This window comes from Rhea americana, unplaced genomic scaffold (assembly GCF_003343005.1).
Source record: "Rhea americana isolate MKP2758 unplaced genomic scaffold, rheAme1 scaffold_75, whole genome shotgun sequence".
Lineage (NCBI taxonomy): Eukaryota > Metazoa > Chordata > Aves > Rheiformes > Rheidae > Rhea > Rhea americana.
This window is the reverse complement of record NW_028186923.1, coordinates 2,244,197-2,269,072: the sequence shown is the minus strand read 5'-3', so window position 1 is coordinate 2,269,072 and position 24,876 is coordinate 2,244,197. Positions and strand designations below refer to the sequence as shown.

Here is a 24,876-nt window from a genome sequence, read left to right as displayed (position 1 = left end):
AAGAATACAGATTTGATGGGCAGATGGGTTTGGCAGGCAAGGTTGGAGGCCATTTAGCTGCTGACCATTGAAGGGTATTTGTGAATGGCCACTTCCTTCATCCAAACACGCTTAGCAAAGCCGTGCAGATCTCTGCTAGGAAAATAAAATTAATTACTGTGTGCAATGTTTAAAATGTCCTGTGCTATTTATCCAGATAGAGATGGGAATTTGGGTTAAGGGATGAGACTGAGCCAGAGAAGGGGGATTATAGCAGCTACAAGATCAGTGGTGACACAGAGTCATACAGGTTACTGTCGTGATACTGTTTGTTGCTCCGTGTCTTTACTTCTTGAGCATCCACCTGTTTGTCTATGACTGTGCAAGTCTGGGGAGATTCCCTCACGAGTCTCCTGCGCGGTTTCCCAGGGCCTTGTAAGGAGCTGAACGTTAAAGCATCCAGCAGGCTCTTGAAGCAAAGAGCAAGTGTTAAAAAGGCAACAGGCAGGCAGGGAGCTGCCGCGGGGCTGGTTGCTAATCCTGTGCGGTCCACGGCGAAGCCGGCTGGCGCCGGGAGCATCTCTTCATTAGAGGCACTGCAGCTCTGCCCTCTCCTCCTGGTAAAGCCATGCTCCAGAATCAGTGACTTCGCTTTTCGGTGCCGAGAGCGACCCAGTGCTCACATCCCAGCCCCCTGGCCGGATCAGGGAAGCCAGTTGGAAGGAGGAAATGCATTGGGAGAGAAAGAGCATTTCTGTTTGCATCCCCAGAAAGCCATTTGGTTGATTCTGAGGGGCCAGGGAATTACCCTGATGGAAGGCACGTGACCTGTGAAGGAGGTGAACACCACGCGATGTTCGCTGAACACAACACTCCACATCTGTCTTCTTTATTGTCTCAGCATGAACTCACTTCGAAGGAGTGCGGAGCCAGGTGGGCCCTCCGATGCCCTCAGTCTTGCCCTTCTGCAAGAAGGAGACCTTTCAACTTCCTTCATTATTTGTGCACGTTTGTATGTGTGTGTTGCAGACACTGATAATCTTGACAGCCCATTTGGAAATCCGAAATGTCCAAGTTCAGTTGGAGGATGCAGCACACTCTCTGGCTGCATCTGCTGGCAGGAATTTCCTCCAGCTCCGGCTTCCTGTAGAAAGAAACAAGAGGAAAATTTCCTCGCTCTTCAACTCTTTTTTTTTTTTTTTTTTTTTTTTTTTTTTTTTTTGCAGTTTAATATAACGGTGTCTGCTTCTGAGGCACCCTGCCACGCCAGACATATTTCTAGAGAAAATGCAAGCTTTGGACGCTAAAACAAAGATGCTGCCAAAGCATTCCCTCCATTCAACTGTCAGTTTTTAGGGGACCTGCAATCTAGGCTACTGCTTGCAGCAAGGGGGCTTGGAGCTGACCCTGGTGGATTTGCTCGTCCCTTCTGAGTAGATGCATCCTGTTGAGCAAATAATTTGTGGGCAATTACTCTTCTTTATGCCTGTTGAATTTCAGTGTTATCTGCTCAGAGCCATATTCATGCTCTCTCCCATCCCATCATATCTCTGTGTGTCTTCTTCCTCTCCAAGCATGGCAATGATGAACAACATGGGTATGAAGGTAGCAGTCATGGAAGGGCAGAGCTGGTCTCTTCTGTCTGTCCAGGCTATGCCTTCCTCGGCCTTTTTTTCCCCAAGGAGTGAACCACTGAGATCTGCAACCACTTAAGGAGGGAGGGAAATGCTGGCCACGGCATTTGTGTTTAACATAGTACCGGCTGTTCCTTCTCTGGCCCTCGCCGGGAGCCATCAGTGTTTGGCAAGCTCTGTTGTGCAAACAGGGCTCTAGGAGATTTCCAGAAATGGGGACATTTGGGGAGAAAGGTTCTTAGAAACTGAGAAAATTTTGTAAGAATAGCAGGAAGCAACTGTCAGTGTCTTTCTCAGAGAGAAAGGGTAGCTGAAAGCATTTGGTTTAGGCACCTCTGTTACTTAGCAGCCTGCTTTTTCACTTTTTCTTCTCTCTCAGAAATTCTTGATGCACTTTTAAAACCATATTGCAAACAGAGCAGTTAACTAACAGCAGTATGTCCTGGTGGTACAACAGATGTGCCAGTCACTGGAATAATATTGCAGGCCAAGCAGGTTTGGAACTACTTTCGTCTCTGGGAAAAATTAGCTTCTGATACTTCTTCCCTGTCTGGCTTCCCCTTGACAAGGTGGGACTAGCCAAGTCTTCCTCATTTTCATCTCAAAGCTTCATCTCACACTGAAACAAGGGAGAGCTTTTCCTGAGGACTGAAGTAATGTTATCTAACTGCTCCTGAAAACTTCAGCTGAAATATGCTGGTTTTTGAAGGGAGATTTAGAGGCATGAGTCAGATATTACGTCATGTTGGATGCCAGGGAGTTGTCCCTCCTGCTACAGGGGGAAAGGGGGACAACAGTGTCTACCCTCCAAGGGCCAGACTGCTTGGTGAGACAGAAGATATGCTGACCGAATTGAATGAGTTGGTTTAGCACTGACGCGCCAAGCAAAGCCTCACGCAGCGTACAATAGCACGTGATTTTTCAAACATCGTGTAACTTGAGTCTGGGGTTAGGTTCCTTCTCTTCATCAAGGTTGCATTTGATGGAGATGCTCAGCAGGGTTTGGAAACATGAGTTGGTATGAGATTGGGCTGCTGGGATAATTTATAGGAATACAGCAGGACTGAAATCATTAGGTATTATTTTTAAAGTCATTCCCATCTCACATGGCTCTGCTAGTCACTAGCAGGGAGAAAAATCATATTTTCTGCTTCACGGCTACAGTTTTTTTTCCTTCAGTGTTGCCTCCAAAAGCATGACCTGGCCATTATGTGCCTTTCATGTAGGGTATCAGAGCTCTGATGCTATAGGCACTATGTAAATAAGGCTTTTTAGTGAGTAAATATGGTTAATGGTGCCTCAATTTACCCTCTCAGAGAAGGTCTTCCTCATCTTCATTGCTCCTCTGTTACAGATCCAAGCAGCAAAAGGTAAGGGCTTGCACATACTAACATCTTTTTTTGTCTTTCCAGGCGACAGCAGAGACTTCCTGGTGGGAACAAATCTCAGCAGCACACAGATCATCAGCAAGGTGGCACCAAACACAACAGGGAACACCAGAAGCTCTACCAGGGAGGCCAGGCCCCTCACTCCTCAGGGAGGCCAGGCCACCATGGCTACAGCCAGAACCGAAGATGGCACCACAACCAGAAGCACTCACTCAATGACAAAGAAACGCACAGAAATGCCAAAGAGACTGAGAATTTGAAAATTGAGGACACCTCCATCTGCACAGTCCATATTCCTTTAGAGACGCACCGGGGCCCAGAGGCAGTGGAGAAACAGTCTCAGCAGTACAGCCAGGAGTTGGAAACCAAACGGAAAGACAGTATTCATGAGCGCATCGGAGAAAGACCCAAGATCAATTTGCTCCAGTCTTCCAAAGACAGGCTGCGAAGGAGACTAAAAGAAAAGGTACTACACCTTACAGGACCTTTGCATTTCCCCTTTTCAGGAGTCTGGCAGTTGGCCTTTTTCCATATGAAGAGAGGGCTGGGTTCCCAGGGACCTTCCCCTGAGCGCACTCAGCTTCTCTTCTAATCTCCCAGTGTCAACACTTGCCTTGAAGTGTCTTTGTGCTTCTCCAGGAGGCCTTTTATTGACAGCTGCTGAGGCTCTTAGCTCACCTGCATGTGGCTCCTTGACTGAGGTTACTGTCAGATTGAGTTTCCCTAGAAGGTTGTGAAGCCTCTGTTGACACCTGCAGAAGGCCTTCTGAGAAGGCTGGTGCATGTGCAAGCGCTGACGCAGGCGCTTGCTCCCAGATGGCTGTTCCCACTGACTGAATCCCAGTCTGCAGAGCTCATCTGCTTTCCAAAGAGGTCTAAAAAAGGCAATTTGTCTCTCAGCAATTAAAGAGCTAAATGCAAAGCTTAGACTTTGAGTGCTGAATATTTGGAGTCAGCTACTTAAAGCTGATATCCATTTATCTAGATAATGAATTGAAACTTCCTTATCTTTCCCTCTTCCTTCCAACTACCCAACAATAACAAAAGTATTGCATGCAAGTGACGGAGGAGAAATCCTTTCTGGAAACAATCTTCAGCCTCAGATTTCTGAGGAACTCTGAGATAAAATCACGGATAAAATCTCCATTTTCCCCCTGTGACACTCAGAATTCTTTCTCTTGAGATGCTTTTTTCAGATTGAAAATGTGTAGGGATTTCCAATGAACAAAATAACTTGAACATATACAATTCCATGGGACTGCATGTTGGAAATGCATACCTTTGAATACTTGGGCATTTACTATTTAAATATGCAACAAGAGGAAAGGAAGAGCTTTTGTTAGTTATTTTCATTTTCTTTAAAGCAAAGAGAGTATTTCAGAGACTTTCAAAGTGTTCATTTTCATTAGTTTCTCGTGTTCTGCTGTGATGACCTGATCCTTCAAAAGCTTCATCATAAAATCATCCTCACTCATAGCTTCTTACACTTTAGCTTCTGTGAGCCTGCCCAAGTGAGAAGAGGTTTGCAGGATCAGGCTTAATAGTTGTATATAAGAAACACATCACAGAAGTACCAGTCTTCAGTGTGTGTAGTGAACACAATTGGCCTGATAGCTCCTGCCAGCTGGCATGGAAGTTGTGCAAGAAATTGTTAAGGGTTTGTATTGTGTGGCAGATTTTTAAGATTGACCTGGAGGAAGAGAAGAGAACAGACCAGAGCAAGCAGAATGTATGGCTTAGTCTTGGGGGAGGAGGGGGGAGGGAGAAAGGGGCAAATGCATAGTTAAATTTTAAAAAGAAGCAATAAATTGCTTGATAATGGCATGAAGGGAAACATGTAACAGTCAAGAGATGGAAAGGTTAAGAGTTCTTCTAATGGCTGGATCATGTGACATCTTCGATACCAAGTTAGATCATTAAATATACATTGAAATGTACGTATTTTTTGGAATTGTTTTATGAACATTTTCTTAGACATTAATGAACTTACTTTCAAAACAGAGGCAAGAAAATGTCCATTATTACCATGTAGTAGATAGAAAACTTAGGTAGAGGCAGGCACCTCCCAGAAGCCTGTTCGAGGTTACAAAGGCACTTGGGGGGTGATCTGACCTTGGCATCCCAGCTGAGTGCCTCAAGCAAATCTTCTCCCTGAGCAGAGGGTGAGGACTAAGGGTTTGATTACTGTGAGAAAGGGAGGAAGAGAACATTTCCAGGTCAGGACTCGTTAACTGTCTTCCAGTTCTGAGATGAGACCATTATGCCTCTAGAAGATGCCTTGATTTTTCTACGTCTGTTTATATGTCTCCCCAATCCCCTTCCCCTTTTGCTGTTTTTGGAAGAACAAGGGCTGATCTGTCTGTTTTTTCCTTGTGTAACAGACGCCTTGTCTTTCCCTTTTCACGGACCAGGACGAAGTCACGGTGGAAACCACCAATCCCCAAAAGAACAAAATGGACAAATTAATTGAAATCCTCAACAGCATGAGGAACAACAGCAGCGATGTTGACTCCAAGCTCACCACATTCATGGAGGAGGCCCAGAACTCCACTAACTCGGAGGAGATGCTGGGTGAAATTGTCAAGACCATCTATCAGAAAGCAGTGACGGACCGCAGCTTTGCTTCCACGGCTGCCAAGCTCTGTGACAAAATGGCTCTCTTCATGGTGGAAGGAACTAAATTCCGGAGCCTGCTCCTCAACATGTTGCAGGTAATGAGATATTTAGTGAATTAGGTATCTGCAGCTGCATCCAGCCTCATCTTACCATAAATTATAAGAGCTGAGCTTCTACTAAATTCCATTTGTGACCAGTTTGTTAGAGGAGAACAGAAGTGTTTCTGCAGTTCTGTTTGTGCATATCTTTTACAATTTCTTTTTACATCATTATGATCTTTTACAATTGTCACAGACATTGTAGTGTAACATTGTAGGCATCATTCAGTTACTGTTCATATCAAATTTTTGAGCTGTTCGTGGAAATCTGCTGTCTCACACCAAGGCTCATCTGCAAGGTGAGCAGGTTCCTTGTGGCGACATTGCTATGGTACTGAGACAATGTGGCAGTACAGTGGAGGGTGCTTGCCACTCTCCTCAGCTAAGGCCCATTTCTCTTGCTGTTGACCCATGCCTCTCAGCACCAGGGATATCAAATGAAGTCGTGGTCCCTGAGTAGGCTGTTTGCTGCATGGCCTGGCCAAATGGCTTGCTCCTGGTTTCTAATTGCTGGTGTCATCTCGCGTGGCTCACAGCTGTACCAGCTGCACTTGCAACTCAGACAGTCAGAATTTGTGTATTTGCTGATTATTCTGGGTGACTTGTTTGTTAGTATCTACAGTGCTGGTTGGTTGTCCTGCTCTAAAACCATCAAAGACAGCAAAGGCGGGGGAGAAAAAAGCAGTGGCTCTGGTAACTAGCCTATAATAATGATGTATGGTGGGGAGATGGGGTTGTCCTCACGTGGCAGCGGTCTGCTGGGGGAGCGTGGTTACTGTACTGCCGCTATACAGGTGGAGGTTTGTTTTCTGGAAAGGGTGTCTCATAGTTCAGAGACCTATCTGCCTCCCTCACTTATCTGCCTCATTTCCTGACAGTGCAAGGCAAACAGTCCCTCTGGTTGTGTCTTGGTGTGAGACCCCTTCCAGAGGAGCAGCAGGTGGCATGTAAACTTTCATCTTTCCTGGAGACAAGAGATGTAGAGCTGAAACCTTGAATTTGTGTCCTTAAGCTCAGCTTATTAGTTGTACATGGAGACTTACGGGACTGATGATACCTTTATTTTTTGACTTGAAACGATCTGTCCAAACCTGGTCCAAGTTGGTAATGACTAAACTGCTAATACTGTGTCAGCTTCAGCATACTGTCGGCTATGCAAGGCCATCCTCAGAGCAATGGTGGATGAAATAGCATGCTGGGTTGTTGAGAAAGCGCTGGGAAAGTGATGGTACATCTCGCTTGCTTCTTAAAGTAGAGTTTGATCCAGAATTTTTTAGGACAGTCCAGGTTGATGTTGGATGGGAAAGCTGTAAGGGCAGGGAGACTCAAATCACTTGAACATCTGGACTGCCACTGTTTTGTCGCTACTAGCAGTGTTTGGGTCAGTGTCCTCCCTATGTCCATATTCTTCTGCACACGCCTGTGAGTCTTGTGCAAATGTTGAGACACTTTGGTTGCCACAGGGTCCATGGGGCTGTTGAAAGCATGCAAGGCTTTGGCCAGCATGAAACCGCTAGTACCCTGGTGGTCTGGGAGCTGAATGTGTGTGTCACCCACTACCTGCCACACGCTGCTTTCAAGGAAAGGGGAAGGTCATTCCCAGGGAGATAGGAGCAATCTCGTGCTGTTATGACAAGGAGGCCCCCTAGACACAGGAGTTCTCGGACTCCTATTGCCCAGGAGCTGTAACTGTGATGCTGTTCGCTGGCCTGTTACTTTATTTTATACTTGCATTTGGCTGTTCCTTCACACACAAAAATCCTCTGCAGCACACACATCAAGTAGCTCTCATTTCACCTCTATCTGTGTTTTGTGCCCATGTTCAGTGTCCCAAAATGCTTTGGTTTTGGAACATCTGTTGCTCTTGCTGGAGCTCATCACTTTGGTTACTCATTGCCCAGGTTGTGCCTGGATATGTGTGCACCGTGCGAGTTGAGTCATCTTTTGGGCAAACAGCACATGGTGGTCACCAGTGCTTCTGATCTGCTACGGATAAAAGGTTGGAAAGATTGCTTTTTCTTCCTGCTTGCTGGATCCCTTCTCTCTTGTGTTTAGAGGCTGTCACTCATTTATAGCCATGAAAGAGAAGAAGCGCCCTTGTTCTGCCACCAACATAGACATTGCTTCCTAGGGACAATCACTACCTCCATTTTGTGAACGATAGTTTGGTGCAGCTACTAGTCAGAAAAGGAGGGAATGCCAAAGATGTCCCTGGTGTCCTGCCACTGCTACCAACATGGCTGTGGCACTGCTAGATGTCTCTGTCCTCCCAGAAGCATCCAGAATAGTAGTGCTTGCTGGGAATATCAAAACTTTTTTCCCCCAAAAAAATGACAAATGGAAACTTGGCCTAGAAATACGTATTTTAAGGAAAATGTTTCCAGCAATGGATTTTTGTGTGGAAATGAGAGGGAAGCTGGTAAGTAGCCAGTAGTCTGACAGGTTTGGGTATCTACTACATTCAGGGCTCTTAATTTTGTTGTGCTAATGATCAGTCTTTGACCTTGGATAGGTTTTTCATCTCCCTCTACCTCAATTTCTGTTTGAAAGAGTTAATTCCTGTTTACATACCCCAAGCACTGCTGAGAGGCTGAGCTAACACAGAGCCTCCTGAGATATGCAGAAAAAAAGATGCAGTATTAAGGGGAAAACAACATTAGGTGTTTGCTAGATTGTTTTGCTCTGTCTGGTTCATCTTGCACTCGGGGAGACCTCAGGGACTTGCTGATCTCGCATATGCTGTGTCTCTGAAGAAAGGAAATAACAACAGAGAAGGAGTTGCCCCAGGAGTGGTGAGAAGCTTTTATGTGCTGCTTGCAGCCCTAAGCCACGTCTGCCCGTTGTGCTCTGCGTTATAAATGTCCTTTGTGGTAACATGGTAAACAGGCAGGGGCTAACCTGCTGGGTCTGCTGTGCACGAGGAGTTCTGATCTTGTTTCCTGATGGTGCTAACAGATGGAGGAAAATTGTGAGTCCAGCAACCAAGAAATTCCATTATTCAACACTCCGTGTCTCATGATCCACTGGGTTTGCATGGAAAGAGCACTTTCCTTTCCCAGCGGTGAGCTGGCAAGAAGGCAGGCGCATCTGATGAGCACGGTGGCTAAGAGTAGCTCCCTGATGCACGGGATCACGGAGAGACGGAGTCTGAAAGCATGGGGGGGGGGAGGGCAGATTAGTCTTTCGCCTGCCACAGGCTGTGTTAAACCACGGTGTTGTTCATTGCCTCGCATGCATATGTATTCCAGTGAGGAGGTCGGATATGCGGTGGCCAAGTGATGGTCAAGGAGTTTGTTTGCTAGCTCAGTGCAAGGCTGGATGGAAGGAGCAGCCTGCAGCACTTCTGTGCTGTCACACTTGTAGCTCCATGGGGCGCACCTGGAGGCAGGGTTGAGGAAAGAACGTAGGAGTCCGAACAAGCAGACCTGTTCAGAGCTGCATGCCACATTCTCTCCATGATGCCACAAGGCATCATGCAGGCTTTGGAGAGTATAGCATTAGATATTTTGGTGCAGGCTCAGCATTGGCTGGGTCTTATGGCCAACATATTGAATTGTTTTGTTTTGCCTTCTTTAACAGCTGTTGGCTATGGCTAGGAAAAAAAAGAGGCAGAGGCCAGCCAGTGCTTCTCCTTGAATCACCTGATATTTTCTTTTATGTCTGTGTTCTTGTTTTTGTGACTCCTGCAGCTAGATGGGGTGAAGGTGAGGAGAGAAGAGGTGATGATGAGAAGCGTCTCTGTGGCTTAATGCAGTGCCAAAGCAGGAAGTTGCCATCTTGCAAGGGCTACAAGCATGTCCATGCAGGCCATCAGGGAGGTAGTTCTCCAGATGCTGGAGAAAACCAGGATGTAGTCATAAGATAACAACAGGGTTTAGAAATCCCACCCAGATCTGCACTGGGCATAGGACAGAGGAAATTAAATTCCAAAAGCAGTGATAGCTTTCTCTCCGTTTTACAACAGGCAAGTTGGAAGCAAAGTCTAGCAAGATGCAGAGATGTCCAGGGAGCAATCCAGGGAGGAATACCTATTACAGGGCTGTCAGGGAGAGCCAGAGTACAATCGTGACTCTACGAAGCTGGTGGGAATTTTAGTGTTGTCTAAGTTGAGAAAATAATATTTCTCCAGGTCAGTTAGGATCAGTGATTCTTTGGGGTTCTCTCCATCCAATCTAATGCAAATCTTCAGCCTACCAGCTACACAGAAGTTGTGGTTTGACATTTGGCAGCAGAACTTCTTCTACTAACCAGGTTAGGCTGTTCCTGTCCGCCTCAGTTGGTTCTTCTACCTTATGTCTTTGCCCTGGTTTGACCAAGGCTTTTCTGAAGTGAATCAGACTGAGAAACTGATCTGGCTAAAAAATAACTGAGCAGAAAGAAAAGGACAGGGGGATTCTTCTCCAGCTGGACTAGTTCCCCTGTCTGGCTCCCATCACAGAAGCTCAAGCATGTGTGCTGGCACAGCGTAGGAGGAATGGGTTGGGGGATGTCATTTCTTAGGCCATCAGAGCTGCTAAAACATTGCTTACCAAATTATGCCTAAATTGCGTGACCTCATATTTGTCGCAGAACAAGCATGCGCACAGCCCTGCTGGCATGTTTGATTGATAGCATTTTGGTCTGGTCCCAAGTCACTTGCAAAGCAGCTTAGAAGAAAGGGAGCAGGCAAGTCACTATGCTGGTCTTCCTGTTTTCATTAGGTTTAAATTAAGCTGTTGTCTCCTTTTAAGGAGAAGAAAGTTATTTTTAAGGAGAAGAATGAGTCTTTGGTGCAAGAAGGAATCCAGCCAATGCACGCTGTTCTTGGCATAAGTTTACCCCCAAAGAGTTGGTCCTGTCCTCAGAAATTAGGAGAGCACCCACTGAATTAGTCCCAGGCCTAACTTGCAACCATGTCCATTCACACACACAGCTATAAGGACCTGGGACAAGGCGGTGTTCATCTTGATGGCTGGTGGATCGCATGATCACCATGGCAGCGAGGAAAACACCATTTCTGAAGCTTCTTGTGAAGTGTCTCAGCTACCAGGGCCTTAGCTGCAGGAATGGGAGTTTGGGCTGACCCAATTCGCAGAGGACACAAAGCAGGTCATTGCTGTATTGCATAAGTTCAAACTCTGAGAGCAGAAGTAGCCACTCTGTGAGATCCATGTCCCTGTCTTTGAGGTGTAAAGTGAAAATCAAACAGTCCCGTAGACAGGTGGCTTGGACGTGGGGTTTCTGCTGTTGGACAGAGGTGCCAGCTGGACAGTCCTTTGTGGCCAGGCCCTTTAGACACTGTCAGACCCTTAGGTTCAGGCTTTCATAAGCATCTGGTTTCTTCAGGTCCCATTAGTCTAGGAAAGGAGAGGGGATGCATGACCCTGAGGGATGAACTGCAGAAGGTGGCCTTGGCCTCCCTTTTACCCATCCCTGTCTTTTCCAGGCCTATTACTCTTCAGGTTCAACACCAAAATTGTCACACGTAGTCCTTGCAGGATTCATGAGCTTGCTTCCTCAGTCTCTGCAGTCTTATGTAAGCAAGATCCTGCAGCAGGGCCATCAGAGGCAACTGGAGCTGGCAACAGCTATGTCCAGGCAGGTTCTCCTGTGACTGTGTGGACCCACCACAGTACAAAGAGAAGAAGACAAGTACAGAAAGCTGCCTTCTCCTGCCAGGAGAGCTGCTGTCGGGCAGATCTCAGGCAGCCAGCAGCAATTCAGGGTCTCGCATCCAGCAGTGAGGTGCTCTGGGGAGGGCAGTGACTCACGAAGCCTCCACATGACGTTTGTCACTGTGGGCAGCATCAGGAGAGGAACAAGGAGGTAGTTGACTTTAGGATTCCCAGTGTTAGGCTTGTGAACTCCCATGAATTAATAGTGGTCTTTCCTTGGATTTTTGTGGGTGCTGGAGAGGACACCTCCCAACAGCGTCTCCTTGCGGAGCTTGGCAAGATGCACCCTGTTTCCTCTGACAACAGGCCTCTGTGTCTCTGGTAAGGGAACTTGGTGATCTGCAGAAGCTCTAGGAAGCCATCCATCTCTTTTATTTCGCATGACCATGATGGAGGGGTTATTAAGTTTAATTTTATGGCGAGGCACCACACAACCATTTGGCTAATATACTTGTCATTTTTTACGTATTAATATTCTTTAATGTTATGTTATTTTCTGTCTCCCAGGATTAGAGGTTTTTAAGAGTACACTGCTGGTATATAGATTGCATGACTTGGACGGTTTGACCGCGGGTGGAACTTTGAATAAGTCACGTAATCGCCCTAGTGCAGAAACAATTACGCTGGAAAGATAGGTTTTAAAAAATAGGTTCCCAGGGAACCAGGGAACCAGCGCTGAGTGAAGACACGCACGGCAGGAGAGAAAAGCTCTTTCAGGTTTTTGTTTTCTCTAAAGACAATATTAACAAACCAGAGAGAATTCTTCCTGTAACTTGTTTGTCATTGCAGAGTTTTATTTTACTGCTCAAGAAAACTCAGGTTAGCCATTAACCAGTCTGTTTTAGGCAGGGACAAAGAGAAACACAGAAGAGACCACTGGTTTGGGGCTACAGCGAGTAACCAATCCAGTGAAACTCTGTGATGTTCATATGGGAATAACATGTATTAATGGAAACAGAGAATTTCCAACAAGGTTCAAAACTCTCTGAAATCCATTCTTCGGGAATAAACAGGATCATTGCAATAGGGTTTAGTGCACTTAAGTGCACTGGCCAAAGAAACTACCCCTGTACATTAAAACATGTCAAGGGCATCGAAGGAGAGATGTGGACATTTACGTTACAATTAATCCCAGCCAGGCTGAGAGCTTTGTCCTGCTAGGGTGTACGCAGACAAGGCCAAAACACCGCGGCCACGGAGCATACCGTCCGCATGGCTGGGAGGAGGAACGTACCCAGAGAGGTGCTGAAAACCACGGAGAGGTGATGAAAGCCCCGGAGGAGACGTGAGAATCGGCGTCTCCGTGTTTTAGTCTGCCTCTCGTTGTCGTCGAAACATAGCTAAGAGCCACTCAGCCCGCTGGTAGAGCCAGTGGGCTTGGGCAAATCTCCATAATTATTTGGTCTCACCTAATGATGGTGTTTAGCAGCAGGGGGAAGAGGCAAATAAGGCACAAAATCAGATAATGAAAATCAGTATTGAATGTAAACCAAGGTAAGCTCGCAAACTGTCTGGTCCATTTTTACTTTTCTCATCACCTTGGAAGTGGAGGGTTGTTGCAGCCCTGCAGGCATCTGACAACTTCTCTTCCTGCATCTCTCCTTGATTCACAGTTTTCCCATGCAGAAGCCTTGAGTGTTCCCAGCCAGAACACAAATCTGATTGTTGCTTTTACTAAACAGCAATTTTCTTCTACTCATTTTTTTTCAAAAGTGATTATAAAGCAGGATGAGACAAATTATGGTCATGTTCACTCGAGTCCAGCTCCATCAGAGTGTAAACAGGCAGATAAGGTTTGTTGAAATTGCTATGGAAAAGAGTGATGGCATGAGTGTGGGTTGAATAACACATCATTTCTCCAGAGAATCCCATAGTGCTCTTCGGAAACATGTGACAGGTCTCGCTGAGCTCCACGCACAGGTAGGGAATGTGACGCCTGTTTTGGAAAGCTGCAGAGAAATTAGCTGCAGAGAGAGAAGAGATTCTGCAGATAACTGATTTTATGTGCAAGAGCACAGAAAAATGCACAGGAACTTGCTCAGCCCCAAAATGCTCATCTTTTAAAAATATCTTGACATAGCAGAAGGTTGCAGATCAGTACAGGTCAAAAGTACAGTGTTATCTGAAATTGAATAATTTAACAGATGTCGTGTCTGATAGTAAAGTATTTTGACTTTCTCCACACACACTGTTTCTTTTTCCAATCAAAACAATTGGGTGGATTCACACGAATTTATGAAATGTTTTGGTCGGCCCTGAAACTGCAGTTTTTGCAACACATTCAGACTCGATAGCCCCGGCTGGAAACGAACCAGTGTGTAAAGCACAAAAGACTTGTCGCAGCTGTCCTAATGCGAAATAAGGGCACTGGCAGCATCAGGCAGCGGCTGCCAGCTGAAAACATTGCCCGGCTCCGGCCCTAACCTCTCCGCAGTCAGGCATTTGCAGATACTTTTCAGCCATTTCGCAATAATTTCCCATTAATTAAAAACGTGACTAAAACGCTCGCCCTAGAGAGCTGGATTTGTCTCTCTAGCACCTTTCAGACTAATCTGCTCCCAAAACGTAAGGAGCTCTGCTAGCTGCACACCGGCAAGCTCGGGAATTACCATCCCAGGGTGTGATAAATAGGGATAAAGATGCCCTCTCCTCTGATCCGCTCATCCCCGGGGCGCTGCTGCCGGCCGGCAGCGCGGGCAGAGCCGGCGGCCGCCGCCGCTCCCCCCGGCCCCCCATATGCCGCCAGCAGATGTTGCTGTTTTGCAGGAGCCCGGGGGACTTGTTTGTGCCTTGCTGTCCGGCTGCGCGACTGCGCTGCCCAGGGCTCAGCCTGACCCGCGGCACCCAGACGTGCCCCGGGCTCTCGCGCAGGATCTAACAGCTTAGTGCGCTTAGCCACTGAGCCGCCCGGCCAGCGCCGGGCAAAGCCGTATCGATCGCGTCCCCGAAGCCCCGCGGGGCCCCGGGGCGATTCAGCCGAGTGCTGAAGCGCTTTGCCCGCGGAGCCGGAGCGCCGCTCGCTGAAGAAACTGGTCTTTTTTAACCTGCCTCCTCTTATATTTGCAGCTGTCGACAGGCACGCGTGTCGGAGGGGCGCTCAGGGACCCCACCTGATYGCGGCTTATCTCGGGAGACGTTGCTGGGGGCCTGCGGTGTATGCCAGCTCCGTGGCACGAGACTGCCGCCGTGTCATCCCCTCCCTGCGGGCACCTCCTCTAAAGCGAGTCTCCCTTGGCCAGCGTRTACACTTTCCAGCTTAGTAGCCCYGGCTGGAAACGAACCAGTGCATGAAGCGCAGAAGACTTGCCGCAGCTGTCTCCATGTCTGGTTCTGATCTCSTCCGTAYTGGGTTCAGTTTGCAGGGGACGCAGGCGAGTTAAATCAGAGCGGCCCAACATCCCCGGTGGCGAAGGGCCTCAGTAGCTTGCCAGATAGCTGCAACAAACTGGTGCAGAATGGTACCGGTTGCCTTCTTTCCTTGGTGGGAAGCAATGCCGCCCTATTCCCCCTGCTCTCTGCCCAGACTGTAGTTCCCAGCGCTCACTGTTTCCTCAGATCAACACAGAAAATGTGTTTCCTTAGCGCAGAGCTCCAAAGATGTCCTTAATACCACCGCCAGTGGCACACGGAGTGGTCTTCAGCTCCCAGGAGATGGTTGCATATGCAGTGGAGAAGCTGAGCATGGTTTTCCTCTGTGAAAGCATCTAGAATGCGCTGAGACAGAGAAAAGAGCCCAGGCTCGTCCTCCTTTGCCTTTATTACTCTCAGGAGGTATCCTTCTGGGTTCAGATAGTCTGCTCTCCTAGAAGAAGTGTATCTTCTAGGATATCCCAGAAGATAGGATCCTAGAAGAAGGATATCCTTTCAGTTAAGTTTATAAGTTTGTAATAACTTATAAGTTTAACAGGCTAGTGAGCTGTTTTTTCCATGGTAAAGGCTCCTTTTCCTCCACTCTGATGAGTCCAGGCCGGAGGAGGCAGCTATAGCCCATTCACATTAACATTAAACATGCTGTTAAGGAAAGATTGAAGTTGTGGGCCTGGATGAGCAGGTCCAGAGGCTGAGGTTGGTCCTAGTGTGAACCTCCAGGAGGGACATGTCCGCACTGGGTGCAAGGAGGGCTTGAGGGCTTGGCATACATGCGTATGGTTTCTTTGTCCCTCTATAAATACCCTCTTGATTAAGAAAATGAAAGGAAGTTTCCTGCAAGCGATTTTTGCCTGTCATAGTTTTAATCACTGCCTTCTACTGCCTGTGGTGGGTTGATGGGGTTTTTTGGGGGGAGGAGGGGTTGTTTTTAAGCGATGTATCACAAACCCTTCATGTGTAACATAAGTTGGAGTATTCCTCTGTTGAAATCTCCGTGCTCTTTATAGCAGAGATGTGTCTGCATCTGAACTATGCATAGCAAAGTATATTCTTAGAGTGGACATCACCGTGGCTGTAACCGTACACCGCTTCCCTTAGCAACCGTTCCCAACAACACATCAAACAGAAGGGTGATACCTTTTTTTTTTTTTTAAAAAAAAAAAAAAAGGTGCATCTATACACACAGACCAAGACAGCCTCTTTCAGAGCTCATACATGATTCAGAGTCAAAATCTGGTATGTCCCTGCATTTGGAAATACGTTGATGCCAGGGTCCGAAGGGCTATTTCTATTACACAGCGCAAAATCTTGCCAGTTGAGCCGTTGTTTGCACCAAGGCTGACTCTTAGCAGGCRTTGGCTGAAGAGAGGTGGATTTGTTTGTTTGTTTGTTTTTATGAAATACACTGGATCTTTTTAAAATGGCTCGTAGCAAATGTCCATCRAGAAGTCATGGTGAGCAGAAGGTGCATGGAGCGAGGAGACGGGCGGGAGCTCCTCAGCTCCRCAAGGTGGAAGGGACGGGCTGCGCTGGCGATGTGTGACTAGGACCCGGGAGAAGGGTGCTGCGCTTCTAACTCTGTCCCCAGGCTTCGGCTCGCATTAATCCCTGCTTTGGCCCGTTGTCATTATTTACGCTCGGGTGGTGCCAAAGAGGTTCGGTCTTCTCCCTGCCATCTCCTGGGCTGAGTTTGGCTATTGCTCTGTGCTTCCAGCGGCTCAGCCACGGGTGAGYGATGCTGGTGGGGAAGCGAAGGCAGCCCAATGTGTCCCTACCCACTCCCTTTCGTGGCACTGACTGCCATGGATTGGGGTCCATCATGTAAAATAGTAAGATGGGCCAGTGGACTTGAGTTCACCTTTGGCTTTCCTCGTATGCCATTTTAATGATAACACAGTGTAACTCTACCAAGAATTGTAATTTGAATCTCAGTAAATCCTCTCTTTTCTGTGCCATCATTTCGCTTCCCAGCAATTGGGAAGGTAATTGCCCTCAGCCACATCGATGTACAGGAGCACATTGAGTCAAGGTGGAGCTCTGGTCCAAAGCCAAGAGAGGAAGATTGAAGTCAGGATTCGAGCTTGCTCGCTTCCGCGGTGCACAGTGATTCCCCCTGTCTGTACCGCACAGCCGCTCTGCGGAGGCCACAGTTTCTTTTACGCTCATCAGCCTAATGCCTTTTCACACATAGACTTTATTCACRGAATAATTGTCTTACTTTAACCTCTTGATGCCCCAGAAATTTTCCTTCCTTGGTTTGGTCCTGTATTCCAGTCTTGTTTTAAAAATACTGACTCAAATCCTGTGGCTTTTTGCACAGGTTGCAGTAGTTGGTCCCACTTGTGTGTCGGTGGGCTCTGTTCGTTTTGAGATGTTCAGGATAAGCAGTGTGAAGGGATATAAACCAAGCCCATAAAACCAGATCTGCTTTTATCAGTCCAGGCAGAGGATAGAAGAGTAAAATTGAGATCAGATCCCTTCTGAGGATATAAATTATGTGGCATTAGGTACTGGAGAGTTGATCAATCTCCCCCTATAAATCAGGGGGCAAAGAGAAGTGTGGACCACTGCTGAGCACTAGGATTTGGGAGGAATGAGTTGAAATCCCTCCTTTCCTACAGAGTTCCTGTTTATTTGAGCAAATGACTTAGTCTGTCAGTGACAGAGCAACTTCTTTGGGCCATAGAGTTTGTAGGGATAAAGACATYGAAAATGGTAAAGTAAGTGGATACTGTGGTAAATGGGGCATGTAAGTAATACACATGGTTCATGCTGAAAGGCAGATTATTTTCCCCTCTTAACATTATTATATTCTGGAGGGGAAGTGGTCTGGKTCTTCAGCAAGGAATGGTTTGTGGTTTGACAGAAGTGGAGACAGGAGAATCCAAATGCAGCTCTGAATGGGATACTAGAAAGGATCTAACCTRTATGCAATGTCCAGCACCAGCTGCAAAACCAGTGAGATATCTTTCCATTGCTGTTTCCAATTTAATTTAATTACARATTGTCCAGTTCATACATAGAAGGCACAGTGGTAACACTTGTCTAGGAAAAGCCGTTGCCCGGCAGAGAAATTATTTCACTGAAAGATACATATCATGTGAGGGGGGAAAAATCCAGATCCTTGGACTTGTCACAGTCCCAAGGGCCCTGGAAGAAACCACAAGGCTAGAAATGTATCTGTCTCATGGACTACCAGAGCATCCTCACGGAGGGATTGTAAGCTTAGCTTCATGGAGATCTACCACTTCTCTTCTATTTATGTGTCAGTTTGTAAATTATATTCCATATAATATACACTGGCTTGTAAATTATATTCCATAAGCAGCTAACAAGCTCCACTCGAGGTGCAGTGGTGGTTCAAGGGGGAGATCCTCCTCAGCTCCAACAGACACATGCTGGTCCTCGCGGCTCTTCCGTGTAGACTGGGGCTGCGGAGAGCAGGGATGTCTCACTGGGAACATTGCAGATGAGGGCTTTGCAGATGGGATTTCTTTACACGTATGGGATTGGAAGGCAAGTCTAAATTCACACATCTATCTTGTATACATTAGATGTATGTTTGTATTTATGTATATACACACACACACAACTTTTGTGCATGTTGTACTGACAGTCCTAGTAGGCTCARTGTCCATCACGCCTTCGCCGTGGTGGCCTGTGTCACCAGTAGCTCCTGTGACATTAGCCATGGCAGGGAGAGCTGAAGCTGTGCACTGGGCTTGGAGGGGATGGCTCAGAGGAGCATCCTGAGCTATGTGCATCYGTCCCTATTTAAACTGTGGGAAAGGGAAGAGCAGGAAGGAGGCAWGCTCCATCTTGCTTGCCCCAAACTGCCTGCCTGACGGTGGGTACCTCTAACGGTGCCTCTGAAATTGTGTTGCAGTTCTGTGGCAGGGTGTGTATTATATTTTGCGTAGTCGCAGGGGCCGGGCGTAACCTATCCAAGTGTCTACAGCGACCCACATTCCGGCGGGGAGGAATGCAAGCCGGAGGGGAAGCGGTCCTGGCCACCTGCCGGGGCCGGCAGGTGAAGAGCAAGAGTTTCACGTCAATTAGCGGTGGGTAGCTGGGAAGGGGCCGCCGTGCCCCGCTGGTGCAGCCGCGCCGTCGGCTCTGTGTGTCTCCCGACGGCACTAACACCCGCTTGGCTTCGTCGGCTCCGTGACCTTCCCGGGAGCTGCTCTCAGCCGGGTCCCGCGCGGATAAGGCTGCTCGGCTCGCTGCCTCGCGGGGAGGTGAAGAGCAACCGGAGGTTGTGCCGGCATCTCCTCCTGCTCCGGGCCTCCCATCCGCAGCAGCTCCGGAGGGAAGGGTTGGAAAAACGCCGGAGGGATGGCGCGGAAGAGCCCTCCGCCGAGCTCTAGGTGGAGACTGCGGACTGCGCGCGGCCCGCCGGCGCCGAGGCGGCCGCCCCGCCGGCGCCGGGCTCCGGGGGCTCGCTGGCGAGGGGCCGCCGGGCCACCGCGGCCCGGCACCGCTACCTGCAGCTATTCCCCAGCCACCGCTGCAGCGGCCCAGGGCTGCTCGGGGTGGCGTCTCCCCATCTGGCTGGCTGCCCGGGGCTTTAGCGAGCAGAGGCAGCAACAAAACGGCTCCAGCAGCAGATCCCCCTTCCCTTCCCGGAGGGGCGAGGAAGAAATTTGGTGGGATCTCCCTGCACGCGTTACACAGGGCTGGTTGCTTGGCTGCTGAGAAGCCTCGGACCAGCCTGGATGGTGTTTCAAACCGTTGGCATCGCTTTGGAAGCTCCGATGCACAGAGGATCTGGTTTTTTTCTCTCTCAAAAGGCCCAAATCCTGCTGGCGGACGAGGGAGCGCGTTGCCGCCCGCCCAGCGACTCATCCAGGCTAATGCATCAGGCTGTCAGGCCATCTGCTCCCGGGTGCTCCGGCCTAAATCCGGCTCAGCCCGCTGGAAGCGCTCGCCTTCGAGCGGTTTTACTCGGGCTGACGGCTGCAGGGTTGGGAAATCCCTGCCCCTGGCAGCAGCAGGCTGACGCCGGAGAGAGCTGCCCTCCTCTCCGCGGAGCGCGTTCCCTCTGCAGCGCCGGCGGACGTGCGGCACAATGTTTTTGCATGGCTGCGACCCTCGAGGGCCGGCTGCGGGCGCAGCGCTGCCCGGCCGCACCGGCACGCTGCCCAGGGCTTCGGGAGCGTTTTGCTCTCACGCCGCAGGGAGCCAGCAGCCCGTCCGTGCCCTCGGCCGCGCAGCAACACGTCCCCGCTCCTGCTCGACTGCTCGCAAGCGCASCAGCTCTCCTCCGCTCCGGGAGAGCGGTTGCGACGGCCTGCCGAGAGCAGGGGCCTCTTTCGCCCGGAGGTGGCGGCGGATGACAGGCTTATCTGCAAAATCCCCGCCGGGCCGGGAGGGCGTTTCGGCTCCGGCTGCCCCGGCGAGCCCCCGGCGGGGGGAAGGCGCTTCGGAGCAGACAGGCTCGCACCGAGCGAGGTCAGATGTCTGGCCGAGCCCAGACGGCCTGTTGGGACAGCGCGGTCGAGGCGCGCCAGCTCCCGCGGCCAAGCGAGCCCGGCAGCCCATCCCGTCCCCTCTCACCCCGTTGCTCCTGCGGCTGGCTCGCACGAGCGCACCCAAGGCAGCCGTCCGCAGCGAGCACCCCGGGGCAGCCCTCCTACCCTGAACCCTCCAGCTGGAGCACTGCTAAATCAGTGCAAGCCAGTCTGTCCCTGGGAGCAGGGTCCTTCATGCTATCCCTTCTCCTGCCAGCCCAGCACCTTTTTCTCTCTTTTCTTCTGCTCATTTAGTGCCAGATCCATGCTCAGCCCCAGCACACCTCGGATGGCATGAGTAAGCCATTTGCCAGCAGCAGTAACACAGTTCCCAGCTTGGTCCAGGTGGAGGGCTCCATCTTCTATGCTGAATTGTGCTTCCCCCAACGCACAGGAATTGCCATTCCCGCAGGGATTTGGGGCTTTTTCTTGGCACTCGCAGGAGTTGTTTCAGAAGGAGAGGGATCTCTGACCCCAACTCCCGGCACCCTGGAATTACTGTCCCAAAATAAGACCCACCAGAGGAGGTCACAGAGCCACCAGTAGGCAGCACCCTTGACGCTGCAGCAGGCACCTTCCGCGATGGCAGCGATGCGGCGTGCTGGGCTATTTGCGACCAGGGAGCACATCAGGCAGTTCATGAACCCTTCTCCTTGCAAACAGTACCCTGTGAGGCCCCTTCTTCGCCCTGCTATCCCCGCGTGTTTGCTCAGCAATGTTCGAGCGCTGGGCCAGAGCCACCACCTCCCAGCAGACTAAACAGTTGCAGTGTTTTCTGCCCTGCCTAGAGGAGTTTAGAAAAGTTTCAGTCTGAAACTTTTCACCAACTTTGGGCACCGTGCATATCTCTTGCTGGGAGACTGGACTAGACCTGATTAGAGAGGTCTACAGAAACAGTTTCTGAGTTGATAACTGCAAAACGGTGAAGCCACAAGGACAATTCAGGTTTATGCTACATGCATGAGGTGGAAAGCCCTAAAAGACACAACGTAAGCTGTGGGATTCCCCTTCCCTCGCACCCGCGCTGCCATTCATGTGCCAGCAACCCAAGAAGCAGACAGATCCATGTCCTGCCATCCACCTCGTTTTCTCACATCTCTGCTTCACTGCTGAAACCTGGTAGCCTTTTGTGGTTTCTCTTAAAGGAAAAAAATGGGATCTCTGGCCATAATGCCCTGTGCCCCATGGCCCCAGGGCCAGAGATTGCAGAGAAGCAGAGACTGAGCATCAGTTTCTTGCTTCAGTGGTCTTCCAGCCACTACAGTAATTACTGCCATGTGCTTACTTGCCRTAAAGGGTCATTTTTGCATTCTGCAGCCTGCAGGGAAACATCCTTTCAGGAACCAGTTGCAGTTCCTGAGTCTGTAGGAGAAGCTTCCAAACCTTTCTCACCTGAAGCAAGCCAGCAAGATGTTGCTTTGCATGGAAGGGACATGGGATGGTTTCTCTGCTCCTYTTCCCTACATCAGCTCTTTCCAGAGCTGTAGTCACTTCATCCTTGGYGAACTCACCTATGGATATCATCGGGCTCACGTTGTGGCCACCTCTGGCCGTACCCCTTGGTGGGGCTGCATAGGTCAGATCTCACATYAGTTCCTAGCCGCAGCCATGATTGGGGTGCTTCTTTCCTTGGCGGAATGATGCTTCCCCAAAGGGAAGGCACTGCTATGGCCTGGCATGAAGGCAGCTYGTGGCAGCTTGTTTTCGTTGCCAATTTGTCCTTGCTGTGAGTGGAATAAGGAGGTGTGAGAYGGGGAAACCACCCGTAGCCCAATAATTACAGATTTCTCCAGCTCTGCACCCACTGATCATCCCCGAAGGGGTGGCTTGGAGGGCCTGGGGCAGGCTGGAGCCCCCGGGTCTCTTTGCTCACCAGGAGGATGAGACGGATGCTGTCTGGCCACCTGACCAGTGCAAGCCTGGAAAAGAGGGATTACAACACGTGGGATTTTGGTGCGTGTGACCTTCCCAGGTGCTGCTCGACCTCAGTCCAGTGTGGCAGCTTTCGGGGCTGAATCATGACTTCTGTGTCTCRGCACAAACAGCACAGAGATGACATTTGTGACAAATGCATTTGTTAGGAAGAAAACAGGCAAAACAAAAGGCATCTTTTGGGGTTTTCTTTCTTTTCTGCCCGTCCTTCACAACAAGGGCCACCAGCTCAATGTGGAAAGCATGACCGCTGCGAAAGCGCCTCCCGGGCCTGGCGTAAATCAGGAGTGCTCGTGCAGAGACGGCAGGCGGGATTAGCTGCTTGCGTTTTTCCCTGCCTTCCTTCCTTGTTTTGCCTGGGGAGGTTGACGTTTCAGAGGGCGCAGCTTCGTTTCGAAGGCGAGCCACGTTTCTCTGCCCGCGGTGACTTAAAGACCTAGCGGCGGCGCGGGGGCAGGAGCTGCTGCCGCCCATCCGCACCTGCCCCCTCCTCAGCTTTCGTTCCCCTTATATCTCCCTTTGCAAACTTGGCCGGGCCCCGTAGACTCTTTGGCACCTCCGCCTTATAAAGAGGACACATTGCATGTGTGAAGCTTAAAATAAGAATGCAGCCTGTTGGCAAAGCCCAGCTGGTCCCCGGCGCTGCCTGCCCGTCTGGGCACCTCCGATCGCATGGAGGAGCGCCGCACACACAGCCTGGGCGGCTGCCAGCCCCCCRCTCCGACGGGAGGCATTTGCGCACGGGATCTGTCCAGCGGCGGCTGGCGGGGTGGCCGCTGTCCCCGTCGCTGCCCGTGTTGCACGTGGCACTCAGGATTTCTCAGCCACTGAATTGCCTCCAGTCTGAAAACCTGGCTCGTGGTGCGCTGTGCAATAACGCAGCGCGCCCGGGGCTGTTGAGAAGGGCCGAGCAGGAGATCTGGATCAGCCAGCAAGYTGTGCTGGGGAAAATAAGCCTTGGGGAGCCGAGCACGCACCGGGGAGCCCTGGGGAGGGCTGAGCACGCTGCACCAATCCTCGCGTGCACACGCTGCAGCACAGCGAGGAGCAACATCTCCAGGGAGCAAACCCATCCGGCACCAGCGCTGCCGCGGGCTGAGCCTTGGCTTTTCCCCGCTTGCAGAGAAGGGCTCAGAAACTAATCATCGAAGCTTCCGCACCCAAGCACAAATTTAAAGCAATCCCTGTGCGTTTGCATGGGAGGTGGTTGTCAAAACGGCCCATTTTGGAGCTGATCTCGTGCTTTGGGGGACTCGGCCCCAGGGTTGCATCTCTGCCGGAGCGTACAGTTCGTCGGGGTGAGGGGATCAATGATGGGCAGATGGACAGTGGGAGGGAGCAGGCAGTCCGGGTCCATGGGAACGAGGGGACGGTGCCTCCCCGTGTGTCATCTCAGCATCTCTCAACATGCCAAAGGTAACCAGAGGGTTTCCCACATGCACTTGCAAAGTCACAGGGCACTTTGCAGCACCAGGAGCCAGCTCACGTAATACGGGTGCGCTTCCCTTCCCTCTTCTTGGGGAGCTGCCGGCTGGCTTTTCCCACTGCCCCATGTACTTATCCTACACATCTTTTGAGATGTTCAGCTACCACCGTGGGGCACAAACCCATGTTGACCAGGGTTTGGAGAGGGGGGTTATGTTTAACACGGACTTTGCAAAATGCAGGTCTAGAGGATCCTGTGATTTCCCTGTTCTAACAAGCCATGYATCACAAAATAGGTCACAGCTAACCTGAGCGCCCATAAAAATAATACTTACAGGAAAGAGAGCAGGAAATCTGTACACATTTGTGTTCCTCGGCTTTACACAGACTTTCCTTAGAAAGATCAGCTGTGCTAATCATATCTCACCTTCTTAATAATGTTTTTCATGCCAAAGTGTTCTTTCAGTGCTTGCGCCTGTTGCTGCAAAGCAGCTGTCTCTGGAATGGAACAGAGCCACTGTTTTGTTTTGTTTTGTTTTGTTTTGTTTTGTTATTTCTGGTAATATTTTAATTCAAAAGCAGAGAAGGAATGAACTGGAATTATGAGGAGATTTTAAGTAAATCAAACAGTCAATATTAGTCGCAGCAACTCTAACAAGCAACCAGATGCCCAGTAACGCCGACTGTTTCTCTCAGCTGAAGGAAATGATGGTGAAAGCAGGTGGCTGCTGGAGATGATCCTGCTGATTGACAAAGACTATAAAGTCCTGCATGCAGCAGGAATCAGCTAGAGATGGTGTCTTTGCTTGCAGTCAGCTCTTTGCCATGAAGCTGAGGTACTTCCCCCTGCCCCGGAATTTTGCTCCAGCTTTTTCTGTCCCTGCTTTCTTTTGTGCTTCTGTGCTTACTTTTTTCCCYCCCTTGTGTGGGCATGCCAACCTTAGCATGTATTTACACCTTGGCTACTGTGTTCCTCCTGCCCTTAATGTGTGCTTCCTTGCGGCCTCTGCACCAGGCATGCTGCAAAGCCTTAGTGATGCTCTGTTGGCTTTCACCCCATGGTGCCTTGGTGCCCCCTGTCTCCCTGCTGGGCTCTCTCCATGGGGATCTAGATCTAGATCTAGATCTAGGCTTCTGACTCTTGAAGGCACCAGCTTGATGTGCTCCATGTGTTATACTGTCTAAAGGATATTTGTGGTCTGGGAGGGTCTTGTGTAGGTCCCTATTTGAGGGTGGCAAAGAAGGTGACAATGGTTTGGCTGCAGATGTGC

The 24,876-nt window shown here is 49.8% G+C and overlaps 1 protein-coding gene across 3 annotated transcripts in view; it reads left to right on the top strand.

The window, feature by feature from the left end:
* Positions 1-24,876, top strand: part of CTIF (cap binding complex dependent translation initiation factor) — a 198,948-nt gene that overhangs the window by 134,747 nt on the left and 39,325 nt on the right. For all 3 annotated transcript variants that reach the window (XM_085322151.1, XM_085322150.1, XM_085322149.1), the window contains 2 exons: positions 3,026-3,467; positions 5,383-5,712. In XM_085322151.1, coding sequence (XP_085178277.1) covers positions 3,026-3,467; positions 5,383-5,712 — 772 coding nt within the window. The remainder of the gene's footprint in view (positions 1-3,025; positions 3,468-5,382; positions 5,713-24,876) is intronic.